General features: G+C 38.8%; 2 protein-coding genes across 3 annotated transcripts in view; one reads left to right on the top strand and one right to left on the bottom strand.

Annotated features, from left to right (window-relative positions):
• Window positions 1-1,541: 1,541 nt before the first annotated feature.
• Window positions 1,542-18,236, bottom strand: si:dkey-33c12.4 (uncharacterized protein LOC560112 homolog). The gene is made up of 18 exons (XM_040138241.1): window positions 18,045-18,236; window positions 17,736-17,788; window positions 16,675-16,771; window positions 15,622-15,764; window positions 15,264-15,347; window positions 15,119-15,175; window positions 14,770-14,958; window positions 13,646-13,846; window positions 13,239-13,296; window positions 13,043-13,133; window positions 12,822-12,963; window positions 11,204-11,308; window positions 10,527-10,635; window positions 10,228-10,426; window positions 9,461-9,535; window positions 8,665-8,767; window positions 6,319-6,425; window positions 1,542-5,773 (listed from the first exon to the last, which is right to left on the bottom strand). Exons 1-18 carry the CDS (start codon window positions 18,070-18,072, stop codon window positions 5,644-5,646), a joined length of 1,971 nt encoding a protein of 656 aa, XP_039994175.1. The 5' UTR covers window positions 18,073-18,236; the 3' UTR covers window positions 1,542-5,643.
• A 3,097-nt stretch (window positions 18,237-21,333) lies between these two features.
• Window positions 21,334-26,033, top strand: part of alms1 (ALMS1 centrosome and basal body associated protein) — a 21,279-nt gene continuing 16,579 nt past the window's right edge. For both annotated transcript variants that reach the window (XM_040138046.1, XM_040138045.1), the window contains exons 1-4: window positions 21,334-21,547; window positions 23,471-23,651; window positions 23,814-23,934; window positions 24,068-25,967. In XM_040138046.1, coding sequence (XP_039993980.1) covers window positions 21,533-21,547; window positions 23,471-23,651; window positions 23,814-23,934; window positions 24,068-25,967 — 2,217 coding nt within the window. In that variant the 5' untranslated portion in view covers window positions 21,334-21,532. The remainder of the gene's footprint in view (window positions 21,548-23,470; window positions 23,652-23,813; window positions 23,935-24,067; window positions 25,968-26,033) is intronic.

The raw sequence follows: 26,033 nt of genomic DNA, 5'->3' as shown, positions 1-26,033 counted from the left end.
TATGGATGCAGTCCAAGGGTTTTATTGAACATACTGTATGTGCAGAAACATCAAAACATGGGTGTGGAGAGGACTGTAGAAATGTTTTTTTTGTTTTGTTTGATTTTTTTTTAATGTTATCCCATTAATGTCAACTATTGTAATCTTTATATTACTGCTGACCACTGTTTAAAACATTCTTTAGTGTTGTGGTTTAAATGCTTTTTGTTCCCCCTCTCTTTTCAGGCAAAAATCTATAAATTTAAAAGGATAATTCTTGTGATATTCTATATTTTTTCCTTCTTCTGATCTTCTGGCATTATTACTGCCGGCTGACCTCTATCAGCCGTACCAGCTATTATAAAAGTTATCTAATAGACCAAACTGACTGTGGGTTTGATCTTTTTTTTTTTTTTTTTTTTTTAAAGAAATGTTTCATTGGACACATTTCAGTGGGAGCTGATTATTAATCCTTTTCATTATCTGATATTCCTCTAGACATTATGAACAGTTGATGAGAGTTGTTGATGGGCTGCAGACCCACACAGTAAAGATTTTGAGGGACAAGTCTGTTTTGTAATGGAACTATAACACAGACAGTGAGTAATTTATATTGAAGGGATGCTTAAATGTGGTTTTCAAAATTTGATAAACTACAAGTTCTGCTTATATGAATATTTATATTGGATTTTCCAGTTAATAAAAACCAGCAAACCCACTACACCCCAAAATTAGAATTCAAAAATCCCCACCCCTGAAACATTTCCCCCATTTACCAAAATGACCAAAGTCATAAAAAAATTGATAAGCGCAAAGGAAAAACTTTGGAAAAACATGCAAACCAAAAGTAACAGAACAGAAGCTGTGATCTTAGATGCCAATCATTTACATTTCACATCATAACTATCATACTTTTGAGTGTTGATAATTTTGGGTATCACTTTATGTTGGCCTTATTGCGATTCCACATTTCTTTGCATTTTTATTAACAGACAAAACGAATAAAAACACGTCAGTGAGCCGCACTGTTGCACTGGGTGAATATGTTCCATATTGCGATGAACATGGCCACTGTCATTTATTTTTACTCAGTTTGACATATATTATCCTGCTGCTGGAAAAAAAGTTCCCATCAAATGCACAATTTTCTTCTATTGGAGGAGCATTTCCTAAAAACTACAGTCCACAGCTGTTTTAGAAAATTACTGAGCATTTTTAAAAATAAAACTATACATTTGTGAGCTTTATTTAAAGACTGAAATGTTTAGTAGGAACCCATAGGCTGAGGGGTCATAGCCACAGACAACGTAGGGAGGACTTACCGATGCATTGTTGGTTTTGGGCTTTTTATGGGATTTGACGACAGTAACAAATATCTTGAATGTCACCAGCCTTATCCTTTAAGTCTCTATAAGCTGAGGTTCTTACCATAGTGAAATGAATGGAAACAAAACAAAAAACAATAAAAAACATGATAGCCACATTGGAACCTGTAATAAGCCTTTAAACATGGCTGGCAAATTAAGCATACCTCTGTGAATGAGCGAAAATATACATAAACACTGATTTGTCCTTTTAATTATCCATCAGATTATCTCATTAACATAAAAACTTCAATATATGTACAGCAGTATGAAAGAGTGAGGACTTTTTACTCTTCTGTAGGTCTTTGTTTGACAGCAGATTATCAGTGATGAGTTTGTCAAGTGTAGACAAAAGACTTTTCTCCTGTTCATTTCTTGGAAATAGATACTCCGCGAGCAGGGATGACAGTGTGGACAAAAGACTAGACATTAATTTATCTTCTCTATATGACCCTGATGCAAATGAGGAAAATGAAAGCAAGCAATCAATTCTCTAATTGGGTTTGTGCTATTTTAACTTGTTAAGGGGGCCTCTGTCTAGATTAAAGGGAAGGTCAATTTCTCATTGTGACAATTACTGTATTCATTTCACAGTGCAACAAAGGAATCCAACCAGGGGTGGGAAGAGACTGCAGAGAACCAGATGTCTCCCCATTGTGAGAGTCTACCACCGCCACAACATCTTGTTGATCTCAGTTATGCTCATTAAGATCTTCAGACACAATGGTTTGGCCCAAAATTATTTATCTACATTTTGAATAAAAGGACATTATGGGACACTTTTTTTAATCATCAGTCATCTTGGCATTTTTATGAGACAGTTCTGGCAGAATTTCTGACAGCAACAAACTTAAGTCTTGATATTTTTTTTGATATTAAATTCTTGAAATGTTTTCCTCTATCAGGGAAGAGTGAGGATAGCTCTGATGAAAAAAGGGCAAAAGGGTCTTGGATTACTCTGGTGTACACACAGACTCCAAGCTAACTCTTGGCAATATAAACAAGTCTCGAGTATTTCTCTATATCAGTAAATATTCCTTATTAAATAAGTTCAAGTTAAGTTTTTTTGGAGCAACAAAAAAACCCCACCCTTAAAAAAAAAAAAAAAGGTGCTATATGTAAGTGTTTGCTATCACTACATAGCCAACGTTAGCATTAACAGCTGTTTATTTAACAGTCTAGAAGAAAGCTGGAGTTGTCTCCAGCAGTGGAAAGCTATGGCAATGTTAATTCTTTGTTTTGCTTTTCTTCTACTACTGAAGTTAGCATGCTAACCGGCTAGCCCCAGCCTTTCCAGTCTCATAATACCACTTTGCAATAGTGAGTCACTGTAGCGTCCAGTCTGCCCTCAGTTCAGCATGAGAGGATGAAGAAGTAGCGCTGCCCAGAGGGCGTCTTCTAACCTAGTCTCCTAAAAATGCAATGATGGCTGAAGTTATTGGTAAGTAACCAGTTGTTAATGCCAACGGTGGCTACGTATCGATAGAAAAGAAAAAAAAAAAAAATACAAATACATAAAAGGTGCTATATGTAAGATCCGAACACTCAAACACCCAGCTAATCCTCTTCAGGACTGCATGGGTATGTTATCACATTTGACTGAAAGAAGTAGGTAATACCCCTACAGCAGGCATCAGATATAGATTTAAATATTGCTAAATCTTGATTATTGCACAGAAATACCCTGCCAACTTCAACCAGTGAGAAAAGAAGTGACAAAACAGCTCAGACAGAAACTTCTCCTGGGAAATAACCAAAACAGCTCTAACTTTGGCTGAAAATTGCGTAGCATGCTGGGTCACATCTGTCGTACGAAGCTGATTGAGAAAATAAGTTTTCAGGGCCTTTAAACTGCAAAGGCCAAGTCCCTGCATGAATGTGTGGGTAAATAAAAGATGGAACAAAAGACAAGCAAAAAAAAAAACTTTGGCGTGTTGCTCTAAAATTCACACACACTCATGTTTGAAGTGTCACTCCTTTAAAGAAGACAATCAAACAGCAGCAACCCCTGCTGGGAAGGTTATGGGGTTCGAGCAGAGGCCTGTAAGCTGAGCAGCTGTAGAGCTGCAGTGGAGCATTTACTTTGGCTTCCTGAGAAGCAAATTAGGCTGTTGATATACAGCATGACTCATCTACTCCCTCTCGTCACATCAATAGTTTATTTACCAGCGGAGAGAAACCACAGAATTAGAATAAAAATTAGATTACGTATCCCAGCTCTAAAAGAAATGCTTTCAATTACTCTGACTGAAAACTTCTCTTGAGGGGGAGTGAGGAGGATTTTTACTGCATAGCCATATATCACAAAGCAAAGAGTGGGAGAGCAACATGTAATGTCTGCTGGTTAATTTCTGTTAGTGTGTGTGTTTTCTCTCTTTTTTTCTTTTCCTCCTGTTGGTAGGGAGAGAGAAAAAGAGAGAAATCTGTTAAAAGCTCTACAAACTGGGCAGCCTTTTAACAAGATGCACTTAATCTTCCTGGTGTTTGCTTTAGTTAAGTAAGGGATTGGCTTTGTCCGGGCCTGGAGTGGCGGGATGTTGATTCCAGCCAGTTTGTGAACCCTAAGCTCTTATCGGTCTTTATCTGCATTTGAACAGGTTTCTAGCGGCAGAAAGTCAAGCGGACCAATAAGATTAAATATAGACCCACTTTGCAAGTTGGTAATATATCAACCGCATGTCCCAGTGCTGCCTATGGGTTCAACCAGAGTTCATGTTATTAGTATTACAAAACTTCCATGCTCTCAGATCTCACACAGATCAAAAGGGCTTTGTGAGGTATGCCACCATCAGCCAATTAATGCCCACGAGTACAGCTGCTCTGCCTGTAAGAACGAGACTAAGCACTTTTCGCAACTAAATACCTCAATTTTTTTCTCTGCTCCAGCCTCGTTTTTAGGTAATTATACAACTCTTTGCGAAGGTTTTGTAATTCACACCCCAAACATTGCGTAACAGGAGTCACAAAAGTGACCTTGAACTGCTTGAGTCAAACAACAAACCTGCTGAGCTTTAGCAGAGAGGGATCTACACAAATCCCACACACATTAACAGCGAGGAGACACAGCCAGGGAGACTGAAATGAGGCATTTTGGGCTTAGAAGAACCTCGCTTTAGATAAAATCTCAGGGACAATAGTTACTTTCAGGCATTTAACTGGCACTCTAATACCCAGGCTAACCTAAGACGACTGTGAAGGGCTTCTCACTCAAGGACACTGCAACAGGATACACAGCTGCTGCCGGATTAATCCGGTGATGTTTTGTTGGTGGGACAGCAAAAAAAACCCCACAGCCTCTCTCATTCTCAAGTCATGGCTTCCTCTGACCTCATAGTGATATCCCAAATTACACCGAGCCGCACGTTGAGTCTTGAATAATCCTGCTCATGAATCGTGCTGTAGCCTTGAGACCGACTTTATTTATTCTATGTAGTGAATCACATGCATACTGTTCCACCTACGCCCAGTCTTAGGTCTTGTACTGTGTATATTAATGTGTACTGCTCCACATTAATATACACACACAAGAGTTTAGGCTTTAATTCCCTCGGGGCTGACTCATGATAAAACTACAGCCATAGCGATACTAAAAGGCACTTATTGTTTGTGTCCAAACATCACTCCACTTAAACAGATCCTCTAACAGCCTGGGCATTTAAAAATTTATACATAATGCACATAACTACTGAATTGAACCATTAGTCACCCCACACATAAAACAAACCCAGTGTCCCTGCAATCTGATTACAGAGCACAGATTCGAAATTAAACGTAGCACATTAAATGTGCCTATAGCATAACTACTCATCAATCACAGCCTTTAAAATGAAAGCAGAACAGTTTGTTGCCCTAAAGTTAAGGGACAGAGGTAATGCTGCCACCTAGTGGTGACTGAAAGTCAACAGAAAAATCTGTTAAATCTATTTTAAAACAATGAAAAAAAACCAAAAAAAAAACAAGTGTTTCAACACAATCTTAACAGATTAGATCTCAAATAATCCCTGACAAAATCCTATTGCAAAGGAATGATCATAGCCTGATGCACAGTCTAAATGTATCTGTAAAAGGCACATGAATTATTACTATAATACAGTAGTAGAATTTAGGTCGGTTGTGTCCTTTGCATTCATACAACAGTAGTGGACCATCACGGTGCAAAAAACACAAATTTTCTTTTTTGCGGTCAAACTGTCACAAGTACCAAAGTCAAGACAAAAACAGAGGTGACTATAGAACAGCCGTGGTTGGCACCACCACAGTGCCAAACCTCAGAGTTTTGTTATTTTTGATATCCTACATGTTAAATATGTCCCAGTCTACTAGTGAATTTGTCCCTGTCAATGTTCTTGTGCTCTGGGACGTGTCTGTAGGTGCAGTCCCCCCTCGTGCAGCCTGTGGTCCTCCAGAAAAAGCACTCCTTCTTGTATGGGCTACAATTTAAACAAAACAAAACAAAACAAAAAACCAACTGGTCAATTTAAGATTAAATTTTAGGGATATATGTAGAAGTTTAGTGGGGTTAAATGCTTTAAAGCAAAATTTTACTTTTATTTTTACTTTTAAGATCAAGAGCAGGAGCCCTGAAATGACAGGATTCTTCTTTTCCTAATAATGGTAAAAAATAATAAGCAAAATAACTAATATGGACAGAGAAAGTGTAACATTAGTTCTTATATACTCTGCATTTGTTGAAATTAGGAGTATGTTTTTAGAACAAGGTTTAACAAGAATCTTGGCCAGGACTGGCAACTACTGCTCCACAGTATGACTGCCACTTCCATCCACTATGTTTCAAAGTTGTATAACAGGAATAAAAATTTTAAAAAATGACAAAGTCAAGGGGATGGGGAGAAAAATCTAGATTTTTCCCCATTCCTTGGCTTTTAATAAATTTTACAGCTGAAGATGAGTAAAAATCTAAACAGTGAAAAAGTGCTTTTATCATTACGATGTACAATGACGAGCATGCTCTTACCCAGGGCGTGAAAAGGGGTCAGTGGCGGCTGATTTGGACATGCCGAGTCCAGTGTGGCTTTTACTGGGATTTCGCACAGACAGCGGAGTCCCCTCTAACACCATTCCCTGAAGAGGAAACACAGATAAGATCTGCAGTACTTCTTATCAGTTTCTGTCAATTTATGCACTAAATGAGCAAAATTACAAATTTCAACTGCTGTGTACTCGAGCATGTTTCTAAAAGTAAAACTCCTGGCCAGGCCTGGAAAAAAAAAAATTCCCATTATACTGACAACGCTTCAAAACTCTGTCAATATTTAGCTATTTATATTATGTCTAACAATTATTTTTATTTTACATTGCTTAATCTGGTGATTATTTTCTAGAGTAATTCCTTTAGCATTTCGTCTTTAAAATGTCAGAAACTTTTAAAAAATGTCCTTTATAATTTCCCACAGTCCAAGGCGATGCCTTCAAATGCCTGACCAACAAGACCTAAAAGATATTTAGTTTGCTATAATGTATGACAAAGTAAAGCATAAAAACACATTTTAGACACTGGAACAGTAAATATTTGGCATTTTAGCTTTGTCCAAAATTGATGATTTGATTATCAAAATAGTTTTTGATTAATTTTCTGTCACTCAACTAATCGATTAATCAACTTATTCTTGAAGCTCTAATGGCAACTATGCATATTTATTATTTACAGTGTTTTCTCTAGGACTGGAATTAACAGTTATTTTCATTATCGACTGATTTGGCCATGATTTTAATCAAATAATCTAGCAATCATTTGGTCTATAAAATGTCAGAAAATAGGGAAAAATATCCATAACAGTTTCCCAGAACAAAGTGACACCTTTAAATGTGTTTTTATCTGACCAAAAGTCCAAAACCCAATGATATTCAATTTATTGCCATAGAGAACTAAAGAAGAAGAAAAAAAAACCCAAACCAGAATGCAAGCTGCAACCAGTGAATTTGATATTTTCTGCTTAAAAAATTACTTCAACATTTAATCAATTCTCATAATAGTTGCCGATTCATTTTCTGTTTACTAAATCAACTAATTGTTTCACCTCTAGTTTTATCCATCGTGGCTTGACAATTACTATTATTGTGCTAATTTACACAGCAGTGTAAGGAAGTGAGTCACAGTGGAAGAGTGTAAGTTAACAAGTGTTGAACCGATAGCTAAAGTACAAGAGAAGCTCGACTTCTGATAACTGTCATTTACCTCTTTTTCACAACATATTTCCTTGCATAGTGTAAAATCAGTGATGAAAAATACTTGCTTTAAGTGAATGGGGAAATATTGCTGCAGTTTTAGAGAAGCAAGAAAACCTTTACAGAGTTAAAGTGGTGTAGTTGTCCGTCACTGCTTTAATAACACAATCAAAATAAGTTTCTCCAACTTCCTGCAACTTCAAATATTTTCTGGTTTACTTCTCCTTCTTCCAGGAATATTTTTCATGTGCGTGTGACTGAAGTGCCTTTGAGCTTTGTTTCTAATATCTACGGAATTTACCCATGTACAGTCTTTTTCTAAACCTTATGTTTGTGGCTCCAGCTGAAGATTTTGGTCAGTGTTCAGTGTAATGAACACTTTGCAGCCGATAGTGGATAGACAACATGCCTTTCAACTTGGTCATACTGTACCACTCCCTAAATGAAGATTATGGTTTAAAACAAGAAATATCACAACATATCACATGACATAAGCTCATTCTACTTTTCTTGTTGGTACATCAGCTAAATACCTAAACATATTATACCTAAATATCAGTAAAGCCCCATTCGAACTGGATTTATTTCTCTAGGGTAGGTGGGTTGATTTTAACATTTTCTCTGCTGGTCAGAGATTTTAATCCCGTCCAGAGCTTTTATAAACAGCCACAATTACCTACAGCGAACTCGCTGGTCCTCCTGTAATTTTAAATCCCTTCTGGAACGAGGGTGTTGTATTTTAAATTGGATCTCTGATTTTTTTCTGTTTTAAAAAAAAAACAAAAAAAAAAACCCTGCTTGTCCCACTACTTCTTTCTTCCTCTCTTTTTCTTCCTCTCTCTTTTTTTTTTAAAAATATAAATAGATGAGCTTAGTGTGAAGAGTGACTCAAAAGCTCATCAATTATGCTGCTGTAGTGTCAGCTACAGGTAAGCACCGGCATTCACTTTTGGCTTTGTGCTGCTGAATGTCCATGTCTATTGCAGTCCATATCCTGCAGTTTCCCAATGGTTAAAATGCTGTGCAGAAAGGTGACTTAAATTATCATAGAGCACAGTGAATATTTCATTCCCCACCTCTGCCTGTAATGTTAATCCAATCCAAGTGGGGCTTCAGTAAGTAAACAGACACATACATTAAAACACTGGATGGCTCTGTCACAGTCTTCCCTTCTTGTGTAGTTCACAAAGGCACACTGGTGTTCCAGCAGCATCTTGATGCTGTAGATCGCTCCGACTCTGTTTGAGCGAAAAGGGAGAGTGTAAGTACATGAGCTGAGCAAACTGGAGTAAATCTGTAATATGCCTGCGGAGCAGCTTGCAAAGTGGCTTGGAGTCAGTAAGGGCAAAAAACACACAACACATCAGTTCAGCAGCAATAATGAATAACATGCTCAGAGTCAACAGACTGCAGCCTTGTGCTGGTCAAATACCAACAACACAGCATATGTCAATAAGGGTGCTTGTGTCAACCTGTCTTTAATGCAAATATTTTCAATTTGCATATTTAAATTTTTCAATTTGCAAAATTCTAAAAAACAAGATATCACAAAACACGCAGGTGACTTTCACATCTACTGAAGAGACCCAAAAAAAAGGAGAAAAAAAAAAACAAAACTCAACGTTCCACAGAATATGCATTGTCTTTTGACAATTTTCTGAAAATTTGGGAATTGTGTTCACATTTTATTTTGTTTGGATTTTTTTTTCTCCATCTCAAATATGTGATTGAATCAAATTCAAAAAGGCATTTGACATTGAACAACCCAGGAACTCAAGCTGCAACTAAACATCTTAAATTTTTAAAAAATCATGTTTGCCTCTTATTTTAACTTTACTTGGATAGTATCTAATTCTGACAAAGTGTTGAATGAGATCCTCAAATAAAAACATGCTCAGAGGCCAGAAGAAGCTCAGACTGTGCTACTTCACCTGCTGAAGAGCTCATGAAGTATTGCGTAGGTGACAGCAGGAGCCAAGGATCCAACCCAAATGGAGAAAAGCTCCCTGTATGCAAAACAGAAGAGAGAGTTTAAAAATGATATTGCACTTTGTCTGGTTCCTGCACAGTCAGGGACTCACCCTTGCTCTATGAAGCAATGACCTTGAATTCAGTTTTGAAATGAAAAATCTGAGGTAAAATGACTGTCTTTTATTAAAATCAATAAATCATAGCATTTGTTTTTCAAGTAAAAATGATAAAAATTCTCTGGTCCCAGTTTCTCAAATGTGACGATTTGCTGCTTTGCTTTGTTTTATTTGATAATGAGTTGAATATGTGACGTCGCCTTAGGCTTTAAGAAAATGTGATGGGAATTTTCCATTTTCTTAAGATTTATAGACCAAACCATTATTCGAGAAAATCATTTTCAGATTGAACGATAGAAAGTAATCACTTGTTACAGAACAAGTAAAATGACTAAGAATATTTTGGTATTGTAATCAAGTACCGCGCTCTCTGTTCAAGACTGCAAACAACTGCTAAAGACAAAATACAGTATAAATGGCAACAAATAACTATAGTACATCTGTGCATATTTCAACATTTCCACTATCAAAAGTGAGACACAAGATAACTGACAAAGGTGAAACCGAGACCTGTAAACTTGCTGCTAGCATGCAGCAAAGCTCACAGCTTATCGCAGAGTTTAAACGTTATTTGAAGACCTTTATTGACAAATAATAACCAGTGAACTTACGGTTTCACAGAATTCCTTGAATGAGGGGTTGGAGACTGAGATTTCGATCTGCTTTGGACCAGAGCATCAGATTGTCTGACCTGCTGCGTTCTAGGGCGGCTCGTTTGTAGGACGATCCACTCTCCCTCGTCGTCGTCGTCGTCTTCTTCTTCTTCCTGCACCACCGGTTGGTCCGTATTGTCCCCACTGGCACTGGCATCTGAGCAGAGTGAACAGTAAATAACTTCAAGTGCCAGAACATCATTGAGGCGACTCATCTTCACAGCTTTCATCTTTGAGAAACATTTAGTGACATTTACCTCCAGGACCCTGGTTGCTGTCACCACCAAACAGAGCTTCAACGGCTTCCTCTAATGTGGTGTGAGTTTTCAATGCCTCAGTGCTCTGTGCCCAGGTGAAGCCCATTTCCTAAAATGGAAGTGCAAAGACAATCTCTAAAGCTGACATAATACCAGCGTGCAGACATTAAAGCCAAAAATGACTCATACACTGACTTATTCATTAGCACATAAAACTTACACAAAAACTATTAGAAAAAAAGCATGTAACTGCCTCAAAGTCAGACCCTGTACCTCTACACTAACTGAAATCCATGTGCTGTGTGTTCACTTCTCCAAATACCAGGAAGACATGAGCAAGTGAAACTGGTTTGTTCAATATAAACAGGGCAGAGGAAACACATGAAATCCAACTCCTCAACCAGCGTTCTGTCTAATGAAAACTCCAACGGCAGATTTTGTGTCAGTTTGGAATCTTTTTGTATTTACCTGAAGGCGATTACCGGTACTGATTTGCAAGCATCCAAAAAAAGTTTTAATTTCAAGTTTTGCAGGTTTTCAGCTCCATCCGTCACTATGGTGAGTAACGATTTTTAACTTTAACTCCTTTTAACAGGAACTAAGAATTTTTACCCCTCTCTTCTGAAAAAAACAAAACACATTTTGCTTGTTAAATTGCTGTACGTGAGTTTTCCCACCATGAGGTGCAATGTCTGTGCTCGTTTCAGCTCTTGCGTGGCTTCAGCGCTCGAACTTTCCAGTTTCAGAACCTCCCTATAGATCAGCGAGGCCTCATAGTATCTCTGCAAAAATATTAAGGAGGAATCACAAGCAATAAGTAAGGAAAGTCTTAGACCAAGTAATAAAGCACATAAACCTTTATTGAAGTGTGGATAATGTTCGGAATTTCCATCGCAGAGACAACAAAACAAAAATGTTTGACTTGAAAATAAATATATTGAGTAGCAACCTTACACCAATCCAACTTATTCCTAGCTCCATGAAACCTTGCGTGAATTACATAGTTCTTCCTTCACTGAACCGGCGTACGTGAAAGCTAGTGCTATGCTACAGCTTTCTAAGTATCTTATGCCATCTTTGGGAAATAAATGATGTGTGCACGCAACCTAATCACACTTTAAATGGGATAATGTGATCATATCTCTGCCTTCAACTACCAAGGGATGGGAGGACGACTTGAAGAAGTGCCATCTGATAATGTACAGTCACATGTTTAACTACTTGAGTAATTCTGTTGCTAATGACTGAATAGACGAGACGAGTTACACAACTGAGTAGTGAGTTATCCAGCTCTATTTGGACTTAACCCGGGTTTTCCAGCATCACAAAGCTGGCTCACTTTTGGCCCGGCAGATCACCATGGCAACCTATGCTGAACGGCACTTCAGAGGACCAGATCAAATCCTGTCAACAGCCCAACTATTGGCCATTGAGATCAGCGGAAAAACAATGAGTTATCATTCCTACATGATCATAACAGGGACAAAAGTACTAACTTTACAAAAAGGGACAAGTTATAAATAGCAGTAGATATTTTTATAGATCAGTACAACTTCTTTACTGTTGGAGGGTTATGTGTCCACTCTGGTGTTAAAACAAACTGAGGGATAGTTTGACACTAAATATAGGTTTTAGTGAATATTACATTTTAAATGTGCAAAGATTCTTTAATTCCTTACAGTCTTGATGCTTTCACACTTTTTTCATTGTTGCAGCTCAGAATAACAAGGTAACTTTGTGATAACTGAAAATAAGAATCGTCTGTTCTCTTATTAGAAAAATAAGACCCACGCATTATTAGATATTTCTCGTGACTGTGAATGAAACGTGTCACTTGTAATTAACTACTCTGGCCTCTAAAAATCCACTGTTGTCGTACTGGTTTCCCAGGCCAGTCAATGTTGGGCTCAACCCAAAGAGGGCCTGCTCTGTGATACAGGCCTCAGGTCGTCCTCCCATCACTCGGTAGTAGACATCAGACGTAACATTACCCCTTTTAAAGTGGACACCGACTCGGTGCGAGAAATAACCAGAAGTTGTGCCCATTGTTCATGCAAAGTATCATGGAGCAGGGAATAGGGACATATTGTGCACATTGCAAGTTAAGTTTTATCTGCACTGTAAATCTACAGTGCAGGTGTCTTTGTGAAAATGTCAAGCCTGTTGCAACATTTAGAGGAACTATAAATGAAAAGAAAACATTACAAGTATCCTAAGTATCTGGCAGCAGAGATAACAAAAACAGTAGCAGTACAGTATAAGCAGTGTTAACTGGATACAGGTGCAGTGATTTACCTTCAGCCCACACAGAGCTTTCCCTTTCCTAAATAAACCTTTTATCCAGTTTGGCTCCATGGAGAGTGCTAGATCAGCATCCCTGAGAGCGTTTTCATAGTGCTGCATTCTTTCATAACAGAGGGATCGATTTCCAAACAACCTGAAACATAATTCATTAATAGTCACTGCCTCTTGGTGCTTTAATAAAGGCTGAAATCGATTTAAATCCATGTTCTTACCTAAATTCCTTAGGGTTGAATTTAATGGCGTCAGTAAAGTACCTCACTGCCATCTTATATTCTCCAGAGGCTGCTAAACAATTTCCTGTACCTGGAAGGAAGAGGAAGGACAGTTGTGGCTGGTGAGTCAGGAATTTCAAGTGTGTGTCTTATGTAAAAGTCACAATTATTATATATAAAAATTATAAAAACTTACTCGCCAGCTCTCTGCTTCTTTTTGCATACTCTTCTGCAGTTGGATCCAGTGTGTAATGCTAAAATTAGTATTAGTACATTATTTTGTGAAACATGTCGAGCAGTAGAGGAAAACAGTGAATTTGCATGTAGCTTTCTGTCAAACGACAAGTCATGATGATTTTGGGGTCCAGCTAGTTATTATTCATAAAAGGTATATTCACATATAAAATTAAAAAAGGGTCAGACTTGTTGAGGATAATTTGGGTTTTTGTGTTTCTAAACTGATCATTTCAAATCTTGACATATTGCAATAATACAAGAAAACAGTCAAAGAAAGAAATCAAAGTAGGTTTCTGAATTTCAGCCCTTTATTTGTATAACACTGCGAATAATAAAATACAAATACTATGTTTTCAGTGTTCCCACCTCTTTAATGGGTTTATGTTTCTCTTCCTTTGTCTTTTGAACTTCAGGTTTTTCCACAACTTCTGGCTTTGTCTCCTTGAGCAGCTGAACCTCCAGTAATTTACTTTTTTCCTTTTTTCTTTCTTTCGCAGTCTTCTGGTTACACTTCTCCTCAGGCACCAATTTAGCAGCAGAAGCATATGAATTATTTAAATCCAAATCCTGTGGACGATAAGACAAAGGCAGTCGTTTGAGGATAATCCTCTGTAAGGTAATGTCATGTCATTCCTAAAATCATGGTTAAGAATAGACAGCACGGCGTCCAGACAAAATGGACCTGACACCGCAAACTTTATGACGTCAAACAGATGCTGACGCAACTGGACTCAATGTTTGTCTGAGGTTTTCCACTGCTGCTTCCTGCATCATTTAGTGAGACCGCATTCAGACTGGACAAACCTAGGTTAGTTTTGCCTTCTGTACTAAATCTCTCTAACTCTGCACACAACTTCACCGATGCTATAACCACATTCACTTGTAAAAATGTACTGGAAAGCAACAATGGAAGTGTGGAAACGTTGTGGAATATAAAAACACTGACGCCAGTAACAATTCTGAAACACAAAAAGTTAGACATTACACTGAGTGGCCAATTATTTGGTATACCTGCACAATATATTGCCATTCAACCTCACTGGATAAAACCAGTGCTGAATTACCACAACAGGGCAAAGCAGTCAACTGGCACATTCATTGCCAGTTGGTTTATGGTAATTGGATTTATTGCAAATTACACTCAGTGCCCACTTTATGCAGGATGAAACAATCAGTCCTGTAACTGCGTTTGAAGGATCATTTAAGCCTGATAACATGTTACCCTGAATCAGTTAAACCACAACTATCAGTCTCACATCACTTCCAAACATTTTCCAAAGCTATTAAGAAAGTGAACTTTGTCATAATGTCACATTCTCAAATTGTTTTCCTTGTTGAGTTGGACATTCAACCTTGCAACTTTCGATTTGGACACCATCCATCAACTCAATACGTTTTCCTTTCAAGATCACAAGCACATTAAAAGAAAATCAACACAGTAATTTTGCTCCACAGTGTGACACAAAAAGAAATGTAAATTCTCCACAAACCTTTTGCTCCTCCTCCTCTTTCTTATACATCTTCACAAGATTTTCTTCTTTAATATTACCACTGCTTTCATCACATCCAGCAGCCTCGGTTGCATTTCGAGTCATATTACTTTCAGGAGATTCATTTACTTCTGCATTACTTTCAATTATAGGTTTTTTGGAGGAGTCAGACTTGCCTCTCTCTTCCTCCTGAAATAACGAGAAAAAAAAATTATAATAAAATAAATTAAGAGACGTTGCATTAATCAGAATTGCCCTGAACAGACTCTCCTGTCTGAGTTTTATTTCCAGACTATAACACTCTTTGTAGATTAATTGTATTTCACAGCGATGAGTAACCAAGACTCACAGGTAAAATGTCTTTAACTGCATTCTGTTTTTCTAGTCGTTTCTTCTCTTTTTTACGCTATAACAGAGGGAAGAAAATCACTTGTGAGGCGCTGTCAAAAAACAAAACAAAACATTGATTTAAATTCAGGATTTTCAACACTGACCATTTTTTTACGCTTGTTCTTCTCCGTCTTTTCCTTACGCCGCTTATCTTCTGCTATAAGTTCCTTTTCATGTTTATCAGCCTCCTAAAAAAAAAAAAAAAAAAAAAAATCTGTGTTGAGCCAATTCAAGAATTAAAAATTAATTTTAAAAAGTCACACTGAGGATATACACAAGTTAATGTGCTAAGTGCTACATTTCTGTTTTGAGGATAGATATACTATTGTTTACAGTTATTAAGTGTATTCTCGACAAAGTACATGAGTCAGTCAGAAAGTTATATATCGGTTTAAAAACTAGGGATAAATGATGATATCAACTTTTTAATTTCACTTTCAAAAAATTTAAACAGTGCATTACCTCATCTGTGAGTAGCCTTATTCTCGGATGTGGCTCTAAAGGCCTTTGAGCAGCATTGTAAAAATCATCATCATCATCATCATATTCATCATCATCGGAATATATGAGGTCGTCTTGCAAGTCAAACGTCCTAAAATCTAAACCTGATACATATGAAAAACACAGAAAGGGCCATTCATTTACTATAGTGGTCTAATTTCAAGTGAACATACACATCATCTGAACCCCCAAAGAGATTTTAATCATAATATTAAAAAGGACAGAGTGCAAAATCTGTTTTCTCTCTGTCTTCTTGAGAGATTTCCAACAAGTCTGATCTTGATGGGGCATGGTGCTAAAACATCTCTGCAGAGCACCTGTACACTTCATCAAAACTATTTCTCAGATGGTCCTATAGCTACGGAAACCCCCTCCACCCGCACCTTTCCAACGCTGGATTACGAGGGGGCTGTAGTTGACCATCGTTGTAACTCTCTGAAACCGTCAATCTGACATTAACACCCACTTCGCGCTGTAATTGGCCAGTTGTGTGAAGAACCGCGTATTGAGAGTTCCCATGAACAGCTACCAAATGCAAATTCAACAGTTGGAATCAACTCCAGACCTTTTATCTGATTAATTTGTCACGAAATAAAAGGGGAACAGGCCACACCTTGAATGTCAGTCAATTGTCCAATTACTTTTGAGCCTCTGAAAACGAGGGAATATATAAAAATGGCTGTAATTCCTACATGGTTAATGCAATACTTTCGTTAAACCCCTTGAATTAAAGCTGAAAGTCTACACGTCAATTACATCTTGATGGCTTCACTAAAAATCCATTGTGGTGGTGTACAGAGGAAAAATTACAAATATTGTGTCACTGTCCAAAAACTTATAGACCCAACTGTATAATCACAGAAATGGAGAGTAAATTAAATTTTCCATTTTGTTTCAGTGGTTTTAAATCAAATAATAATGGGTGGTGTTTTATCCACCCATTATTATTTACAATTCTCTTCTCCACCGTCACTTTGAAATAAACTTTAACAGCAAATTCAGAAAAACCCTTACCTAAAAAGCCAGAAGTTAAGACATTCAGAAAGGAGTCCGTGTGATGACGTCCATTTATGGGGGAAGCGGTGGCCTTTATAAAATCTACCATAGTGTCCTGAAATGGAGAAAGATCAGGGACTTAAAATGCAGTTGATGACGTAATCGAAAGAAAATTAAACAGCAATTGATTAATCATTTAAATATTTTTTTTTTAAAGCAAGAGTTGAAAGATCAAAATGTTTGACAAGGTCAACTTGTGCCATAAGAAATTGTGAAAATGAGCTTTTCACACTATATTATAACATCTTATAAACCAAACAATTAATAATAGGGAAATGATTCGTCAACATGATCATGATAATGACTACCCACGCTGTAGGCACACAAAAGCTTGTCTCCTGTGTCAAAGTGTAAACTGCTTACTGCCTCAACTGTGTTTTCCCCTCCATCATTCAATGTGTGTGATGTTTGCAGCTACCATAAGATGCTGCTGGGAGGTAATCTTCATATCATAATGTCGAGACTGGATGTCATCTGTAAACCATCCGGCAAAAATGCTCGACATCCTCTGATTACAACTTCTCAAATGTGAGGACTTGCTGCCTTTCTCTGTCTTAAGTCTTTGTAAACGCGACTGTTTTGGACTTGGACTTTAGGGAACTGTGTTGAGCATTGTCAGTGTTCTGAGATTATATAGACCAAACAATCAATCCATCAGTTATTTAACTCTTAAATGCAGCTAGAGCTGGAAACATTACTAGATGAATCAAGATAAAAATCAATCGTCAACTAGTTCGATAATCGATTTCACTTACTGTAATATATACTAATAATACCATAAGTTTGGTGTTTTTCTTTATTCCGGGATGCCAATTTTATCTGACTGTTGGGGAAATGAGATGCCCTGCCTGGGAACCATGGCGGCTAACATTCTCATCACTTATTGTTTTAGGAAACGTAGACCCTTCGGCCTGTTACCAGCAGCGCTGTCACGGCCCGAAATGCCAGTTAAGCCACGACAGAAACAAAACAAAAAACAAAAAACCTTAAGTATTCAGGTGCGCGAAAATCATACTCACCTGTGTGCGCATAAGCCCAGCGTTTTCACGAGCTCTGGACATAGGAGCGCCACCTGACAAGTAGAGACGAGGTGTCGTTGAGGTACATAGAAAGACGCGGATTTTATGACACGTACGACCGTGACGATATAAAGCCTCGGTTGACCCTCGTACATCACGACTGAGTCGGGTGCCACAACGTCGGCTAGCTGGCTTGGAAAGCTAACTGGTGGCACATTCGCGGGGACAGGTCGAGTCCTCAGTAAATGAAACTTCCCCCAATGACTGGGCTATCGGGATAACAAATTACGACTGCTGCGTTATTCTTACCTTTAACAAGGTCCTTCCTTCTTGACATGGTGTTAACTTATTTCTCGGCTGTGTTTAACGCTGAATGTGACTGTCTTGTGGGCGAGTGTTAGACCACCACAATGACTGTTTTTCTTCCTCTTTCCGCGTTTGGGTTCGTGGAGCTTCTGTTGCCCTGAGTTTAACAACACAGGCTGCTACCCGCCTCCAGGCGATGCCCACCAATGGCAGGGCTTTGTTTTGGTGCGGGGCACTGATTCGATTTGGCGTCCGTCAATCACGGTAAAGTAGGCGGGATTTGGGCGCCCGCGGTGCCGGAGTCCAAAATTGAGGGAAAAAACAAACAAACAAAAAAAAAACATTTCTTATCAGTTGGGAATTTTTCATCGAATGTATCCCTTAAAACAAATACTGGAGAGGTCCTGACTTGATATTGAAATTTTTTTGTGATTTCTGTGGATTAGAAAAAGAAACGATTAGCCATCTGTTTTTGTATTTTATGCCAAAATATCCCGGGCGGAGGTCCAACACTTTATAAAGAGGAAGACTGAGCAAACAATCCAAAGATACAAGGCTGGATTACCAGCTGGCATCAGACCCTCAGGGGCCCCTAAAGTCCCAGGTTTAATCTACTCTATTTCTATTTACCTTATTTGATCAATCGCAAATTTATACGGAATTTGCACCAGTGAAATAGATTATCAACACTGAACGATCCTACATCTTGAAGCCCTGGTCTTGTGTCAAAATCTAGTTTGATGACCTTCATTTATTAAGTTTATAGTGAGCTCATTTGTTGCGAAGTTGTGTTGTATCAAATCATTACAATGATTAACACAGAGAAAACCTCGGGCGAGGTAGTATTACTCTATCACAGAAGTGCTGTAAGGCTGCAACCGACCATTATTTTCAGTAGGTCAGTAGGTGTTATTTTCTTTAATAATCAAGTGATTGTTTACTGTATTTAATGTAAAAAAAAACCAAAACTGAAATATACCCATCAGTCAAAAACGCAAAAATTTTGAGTTAATTGTTGTAGAAAACTTGCTGTTACCAGCGAATTTTTAGCTATTTTATGATTGAAAAATTACATAAACAATTATTCAGTCTAATTTTTGTCAACTCACTAATCTAGAGTACTAGTTTATACATATACATATATGAACACATATATGTATAGTGAGGTCAATAGGGGCCCAACAACAAATCTTTTGCCCTGGGGCCCCTAAGGAGGTTAATCAGGCTCTGACAAGCTAAAGACATTTTCAATTAGTTTTGAATCCAACGAAATGGACAAGGATTTTTATTTTCTTTGTACAATTGGTTCATCAGTGGGAAAATTCCGTATTCATAAGAAGAAAAGGACTGACCCCAAACAGGATTCTGGACACTTTTGTCAAGAACTACTTCAATATGGTAAGATGATAGAGACCTTAAAAATAAGAAGGCTGTGAAATAGGGCTGCAACTAACTGATTAATCGGCCAGTTATTTTCTTCATTCATTGTTTTGTCTATAACACGCAGTGTATTGTTTTAGTGTATTCCTTTATTTTTCTGTTTTTATGTATGCTGTATATCTGGTATGAACAATTATAAAAAAAATGCTATGATGAAAATTTAGTGTTGCCTTTTAGCCAAATTTGAAACAATGTGAATAATTAATTACTAATGAAAACAAACGAGTGATATAAAGTTTTGTACAAAATTTTATTCAAATATGTAAATGCATATAATATCTATCAGTTGTATTTATATTAAACGTCATTAGATAAAACCAGCAGGGCTTTATTACCAACGAGGAAACGTGGAAACTGGCCCAGTGCCTCAGATCCTCAGGGACTGCATATTCATTGTCTGTCAGGTGGTTTATAGGTATTTGGTTTATTGCTTTATTAGTTGGTCCAACACAATCCAATGCAATTCAGCAAAACTGTTGTGCCATAAATTCTACCTTTACAAAGTTTATAATGGAAAGGTTTTAGTGACGTCTTCTGGATTATGTTGATTTATTACCAAGGTCGTAGTTAAAAAGTGGTGTTGTACTGGACTGTATCTGTATTGGTGAGCAAACCACAAACACCAGTGGCCCCGGCTTCGGTTTCTTTTCATTTGCAAGGCAGACAAAGCATTTCCACACTGGAGACTTCAGAGATACATTTGGCTAGATGCCCAGAGCTGGCAATAACTCCCAAACTTAAACTAAATGGAAACATCTGTGTGTAAAGTGAAACATGACCCATCATAATCAATCTTAGCAATCAATTCTACCTTTACGAAGCTTACTGTATTCTGTTTGATTTGGTCATTTCTGAGTGCCCGTTTGTGGTGATAACACATTCCGCTGCATCATATGTGAACGTTTTTCTAATATTTTTATTTACATGTTTTGACCACCATTGTCTGGGGGACAGTTTTTTTTTTAAATAAACATTCATGTCAAACAACAACACAAACTGCTTCCTCAGAAATCCCAATAGAGAATTACCACACAGTTTCCATGTAAATAAATTCCTTGGTGACAGGATTTATTACTGGGCTGTTTTATTGGATTGCACCAGATTGTACTGGACTTTTTATTTTTGCTGGTCAGTCAGGGGAAACTACATTTTTTCATTTCTGAGAAGGGCAAATAAAAGAGAGAGCTTCAACTCTCTTTTATTTCTGAGATATGATAGGAAAAGTGGACCCCACTGTTTCGGCATTTCAGCCATGGACAGGTAACTGAACCGGCCCACGGGGAACAGGACCACGGGCCCAATAGGTTGGGGGGGGGTACTGGGCCAGAGCCTCTGTCAGAAGTGTCTGTTAACATTCCTTGTTGGGAACTTGATCAAATGACTATATAAAGACTTGAAATTACTTGATAGCAACACGAAATGAAACACAGGACAGCCACAAAGAGACGCATAATGACTACAGAAACACACAAAATGACTACAAGAAGATTCAAAATGAACAAAAATTGACAAAAAACAAGTACAAAGATGCTCAAAATGACCACAAAGAGACATTACAAGACACAAGATGCCCATGAAGATTTGAAAATCGACAACATGCTTTAACTTGCTGTAATATAGGAGCCGTGGGGGGCCTTTTACATGTCTGTGCCCAGGGGCCCGTTGTCTCATAATCCGTCGATGACTTCAGCTGCCAAAAACAGAGGAACAACATGTAAAAATAGTGATATGAAATGTTACAGTGACTGCAGACACCAGAAGAGCGGACGGGGTCAGTGGGGCCAGTGGGGTCGTCCATAGGGCTCTGGACGGGAGGAACTCCCACCTCTTTTGAAGCGGAGGAGTTTCACGTTTCTCTTTAGCGCGGGAGAGTGAGCCATCTTTTCAACACACGATCTTCGGTGGTCTTCAGTTCAAATCCCTTCTCGCGCGAGTACATTTCCTAGCAACGCTCCTTGGATACGAGCTGGAGGAAGGAAGCGCGCTCACAGTGGCGGACTGACAACAACAACAGCACCGTCAAGACTATCATCATCATCATCATCATCAACATGGAGCCCCCAGAGGTAAATTGTGTAACTTTGGCTTAATTCCTGGAGTGAAAATTATGTTATGCAGAGTTTTTGTTCCGTCCTTAGGTACGGAAGTGTGGCTAAAGTTTATCCAGCGTTGGCGGTTGTCAGCGGCTAGCTAGCTGCTAACCGATTTGCTAGCCGGCTAGCTAGTTTATCGGCCGAGAGACTGTTAAACTTTAAAACGTAATGTCATTGTCGGACGAAATATTTCGTTTCTGGTGTTAATAATGATGGTAGCATGAGTGCCTGCCGGCTACCCAGTTCCAAGTTAACGTTAACAGTATGTATGCCGTTTGTACAGTGCGTAGTCATGTGTTTCTCACCAAGCTAACTAATGGCAAAACCTGTTGCCCCTAGCTGCCTTTTTACTATGCTTGTCAACGAGTTCATCCGCGATGTATAAAATAATGTAGTTAAAATTTTGGAGAAGTAATTTATTCGCGACAGCAACCATTGCCAAAAAGGTGGTTCATATGAAACGGTACCTGCAAGGCCTGAAAAGTCTTAAAAAGCACTGAATTCAGTTTCCTCAAATAGAGCATTAGAAGTAAAGTCTGAAATTTTATTAACAAAAGTCTTCATTATTTCCTCTAATTATGCGTTTTTGTATATGATTGCCGGCTGTATGGAGACATACACCCAGAAATTATCCCATTGTCAGGTGTTGATTACGAGATTTGTGCTAGTAAGTGGTGCTCCTAATTAGCTATTTTTGGCTTTATACACAGTGGATCGCTATTTTCTAAAACAAAAAGGAGAACGCAGCTAATGTTTTAACTAACTACTTTAACAGTAGTATGCATTCCCTTTTAAAGGTTGAAATGTTTTTTCTAAATGGTTTAAAATCTCTTTTCCTCACTGTTATCCACGACCTGATTAACCATCTAAGATACCTTGGAGCAAAACTATACTGTAGGCCCTTACTGCCCCAATGTTTGTTGTAATTTTTTTGTTCAGAATTTTACAAATTTACATAAGAAAATGCATCATGTAAAGGTAAGGATTTATATTATATAGGAATCTAGATAGGAAACACATTGTCTCATAATTGGCAAGTGTAGCACGTGTTGTCAAAGTGATGAAGATGGTTTCTTAATTTGCATGTGTTCTCTTTAGTTGCAGCGCGTTGAGATTTCTTGGTCATTATACCATACAGTCAAATCAACACCTCTCTAAAGCAGTTTAAACAAAAACTGAACATTATAACCTCCAAGAAAGAAAGGATTAATTGCAAGACTGTAGTATTAGATAGCATTAATCTCAGGTAGGTGTACCTAATAAACTGCCAGCTGAGTATATATTCAGTGTACGCTAATAGTAGTCTGTTACAGAAAAATGCAGAGTTAAGAGGTCCTATAAAAGAGAGGAACAACAATGTGATAGTGACAATAATCGAATTAAAGATACTTATATAGATTGTTATCTTGAGAATCTGAGGAGTGCAAGAGAACAACAGACAGTATTGGAAAAATAAACAACAGATGATCAGTAATATAAAAGATTTAATGAATACTAAATAAACATAAGTCCTGTTGATCAGTCTGTTCTGGTTATATGAGGAACCTCAGGCTTTACTCCACCCTCTTCCAACATAGAGGAGAATCGTTATACAAAGGGACGGCAGCTGTCAGGAATAACATCCTGTAGTGGTCACACGGGAGCTGAATGAGTTCCTTGCTGAGTGTACTCTACTGTTTGACTGACAGGTTGTAGAGGAGGTGTGAGACATTTTCCAGGATGGATAAAGGATTGTGCAGCATGCTCCTCTCTGCTGCTAATCCCAGAGGCTATGGAGTTGTTACCAGAAGTTGTTTTAAGCCTCAAAAGAAACTGTTCAGTTTCTTTTGAGGCAGTGTTAAATGGCACAAGAGGACAGTGACAGCGAGTTACTTTGTTGGGTTATTCGATTCACAGAGGATGGAAGTGTCTCCTCAGTTGCCAGCAGATGAAGATGTGAGTCAGTCTGTTGGAGAGTCATCCATAAATCAACTGGGACCTCTCAGTCATCGCAGTGCCAGTCAGGACCAGAGGCAACCCATGCTGACAACAGATGACTGGGAGCTTCAGCAGACGGGGGTACACTGTTTGCAGCTAGGTTTGTACATTGAATAAAAAAAATGAATTTCAATCTCTCTTATGCCCCCCCCCAATATATGTATATTGAACAGGATTAGGTGATACAGAACCATTGGTTCTTAATCACCTAATCCTGTTCATGGTGCCTGTGGATAACATTCATTATTTTCTGTACCATCAGAATTTCAGGACAGTAACTTGTCTCCAGCCCTTCCTCTGCTGCCTGTAAACTCTGGAGTGGAAAACAACATCACTGAATATTCCATATTTCAACAAAGTGACAATGAATTCGCCCCTTTAGGGTAAAAAAAAAAAAAAATCAATTAAAAAGCATCAATTAAAAGTATTTTATTGGTTCTGTGGACATTTTTCTACAGCATTTCATTTGAATGAGAAGAAGTTAAGAATTGTTATTTATTCGTTTACTTTTTCCAGGGCATACCCCAACATTTCCGTGGCATCAGACAGGTTTCACTTTCCACCCATGGATCGCACCACTCAGGCCTCTGAGCATGGCTCACTGTCCCAGCACCCTTTGGCCCAGGCAACCATCCTTTCTGAAGAAGGAGCAAGCAGCTGCTGCTCTCTGTCCCAGCACAGTTTGTCACCAGGAGACAAAGGCAGACAAGAGGAAATGGTTCACTCCCGAGTGACTGCCACCACTGACAGACAGGGAGTACCATTCAGAGATGATGCAGGTAGCAGAGAGAAGGACTCAGTGACGCTAACTATCCCTCAAGATAAGCTAGGAGGAGAGACTGTAGAAGATGAGACCTTCTTTCTGCGTAAGGATATTCCCGCCCAACATCTTTTGAAGCTCCTTCAGAAAGATGTTGGCATGCCTACCAGTAGCAGTAGTGCTGTTTCCTCTGCCTCTGAGATATCTGTGAAGAGCATTGCATCTTTTACTGAAGTGTCTAAAAGCACTAAAGTCTGCAAATCAGCCACTGACCAAAGCATGGTTAGAAGAGAAGGTCCTCCTGGTGAAGCTTCTCTTCCCCAGCAGCAGACACAACAACCTGACAGAGTTTCAAACCCTGACCAATCACAAACACTGTCATCTGAGGTCTGTAATATCACCATGGGTTCCCGCAGTACTCAGCCTGATAACAATAGTAAAGTGTTGCACAGAGAGCTGCTGTCAGAGGTAGAGCGGCGCAGCAGCCTTGAAGCTGAATCTAAAAACCAACAGCGGAACAGTCCTTCACCACCTGGTCAGTGTCTCACTCCATATCCCACAGAGACATCTGAAGGAAAGCCTAGTGAGACCCAAGCAAATCTGGGTGGTAAGTCATGGACAGGGCCATTTTCAGCAGTTGTCGAACGGGTTCGCATAGAACAAGATCTGTGGTCCTCGGGGAACCAAACAGGGATTGATGGGTCCTACCTGGGTTTCCTTCCACAGTCTCAGTCCACTCCAGGGGTTTTTAAGGTACCGTCCAAATCCAGTGTCAAGGCTACTTTGGGGCAACTTTCTGCCATAGAGTCCAATAAAGAGAACTCCTATCAATCAAGCACAGGGATCTCTCCACAACCAGCTATTCCTGAGCCTGGTGTCCATTGCCCAGACACAGCAAAACAGTGCCAAGAGGAACATACCTCTGGAAAAGTCCAGTCTCTTCCAAGTCTCAACTATATGCAGAAAGTAGACGCTTGGAGGGCAAATCAGAGTTCTGGCAAAGCATCACTGTTTGATAGCCTTGCATTGCAAGGATTTTCTGGTATCTCTCCTAAAAAGAAAGCTTATGATGCAGTATCTGACACCCTGAATCGCATCCTGAGTCAGCAGGCAAGGAATTCACAGCAGCCTCCTGTTTCAATTGCCGGCAACCAGAATGTCACACAGAGGTCCTCTGCAGCTCCCTCTGGCTCTTCATCTCCAAAAAGAGGGGAGGCGGTAGGCAGTGCGCCCAGTGACAAAGATAACACTGGGTCTGCAGCAAGACCCTCTGCCTCACCCTTTGGCAGGTCGCAGTCCCACTCCTCTCTTAGCACAGTTGTCATGTCGGTCAAGAAAGATCAACAGACATCAAGACCTTCAGAAAAAGAGAAGAGTCAGACTCAGGACGATATCCATCAGCAGCCAAGTGCCCCAGCTCAGCCCTCACCTCTCGTGAGCCTCGGTCAGTTCAGCGATGTGTCCGCTGATAGAGATTTGAACCGTTCAAGTTCCCAAGGTAGTTACAACAGTGGAATTAAATTAGGAACGTCCATTGGAGCTTCTTCTGTCACCAGCCTAGAGGTTGATAATTATGCCCCATACTGGACGTCAAAACTGTCAACACCACCACCTCTGCCCAGGCCTCGAGAGCTTAACATTGAAGAACGAATTCCGGTAATTGAAAAGCTGAAAATCCTATATAAACAAGTATAAAATCTAATTAAAATATGTTTAGGACTG

The sequence above is a fragment of the Xiphias gladius genome, chromosome 10 (genome assembly GCF_016859285.1).
Source record: "Xiphias gladius isolate SHS-SW01 ecotype Sanya breed wild chromosome 10, ASM1685928v1, whole genome shotgun sequence".
NCBI lineage: Eukaryota > Metazoa > Chordata > Actinopteri > Istiophoriformes > Xiphiidae > Xiphias > Xiphias gladius.
Note: the sequence above shows the minus strand (reverse complement) of the source record. Positions and strands in the feature narration are given on the sequence as shown.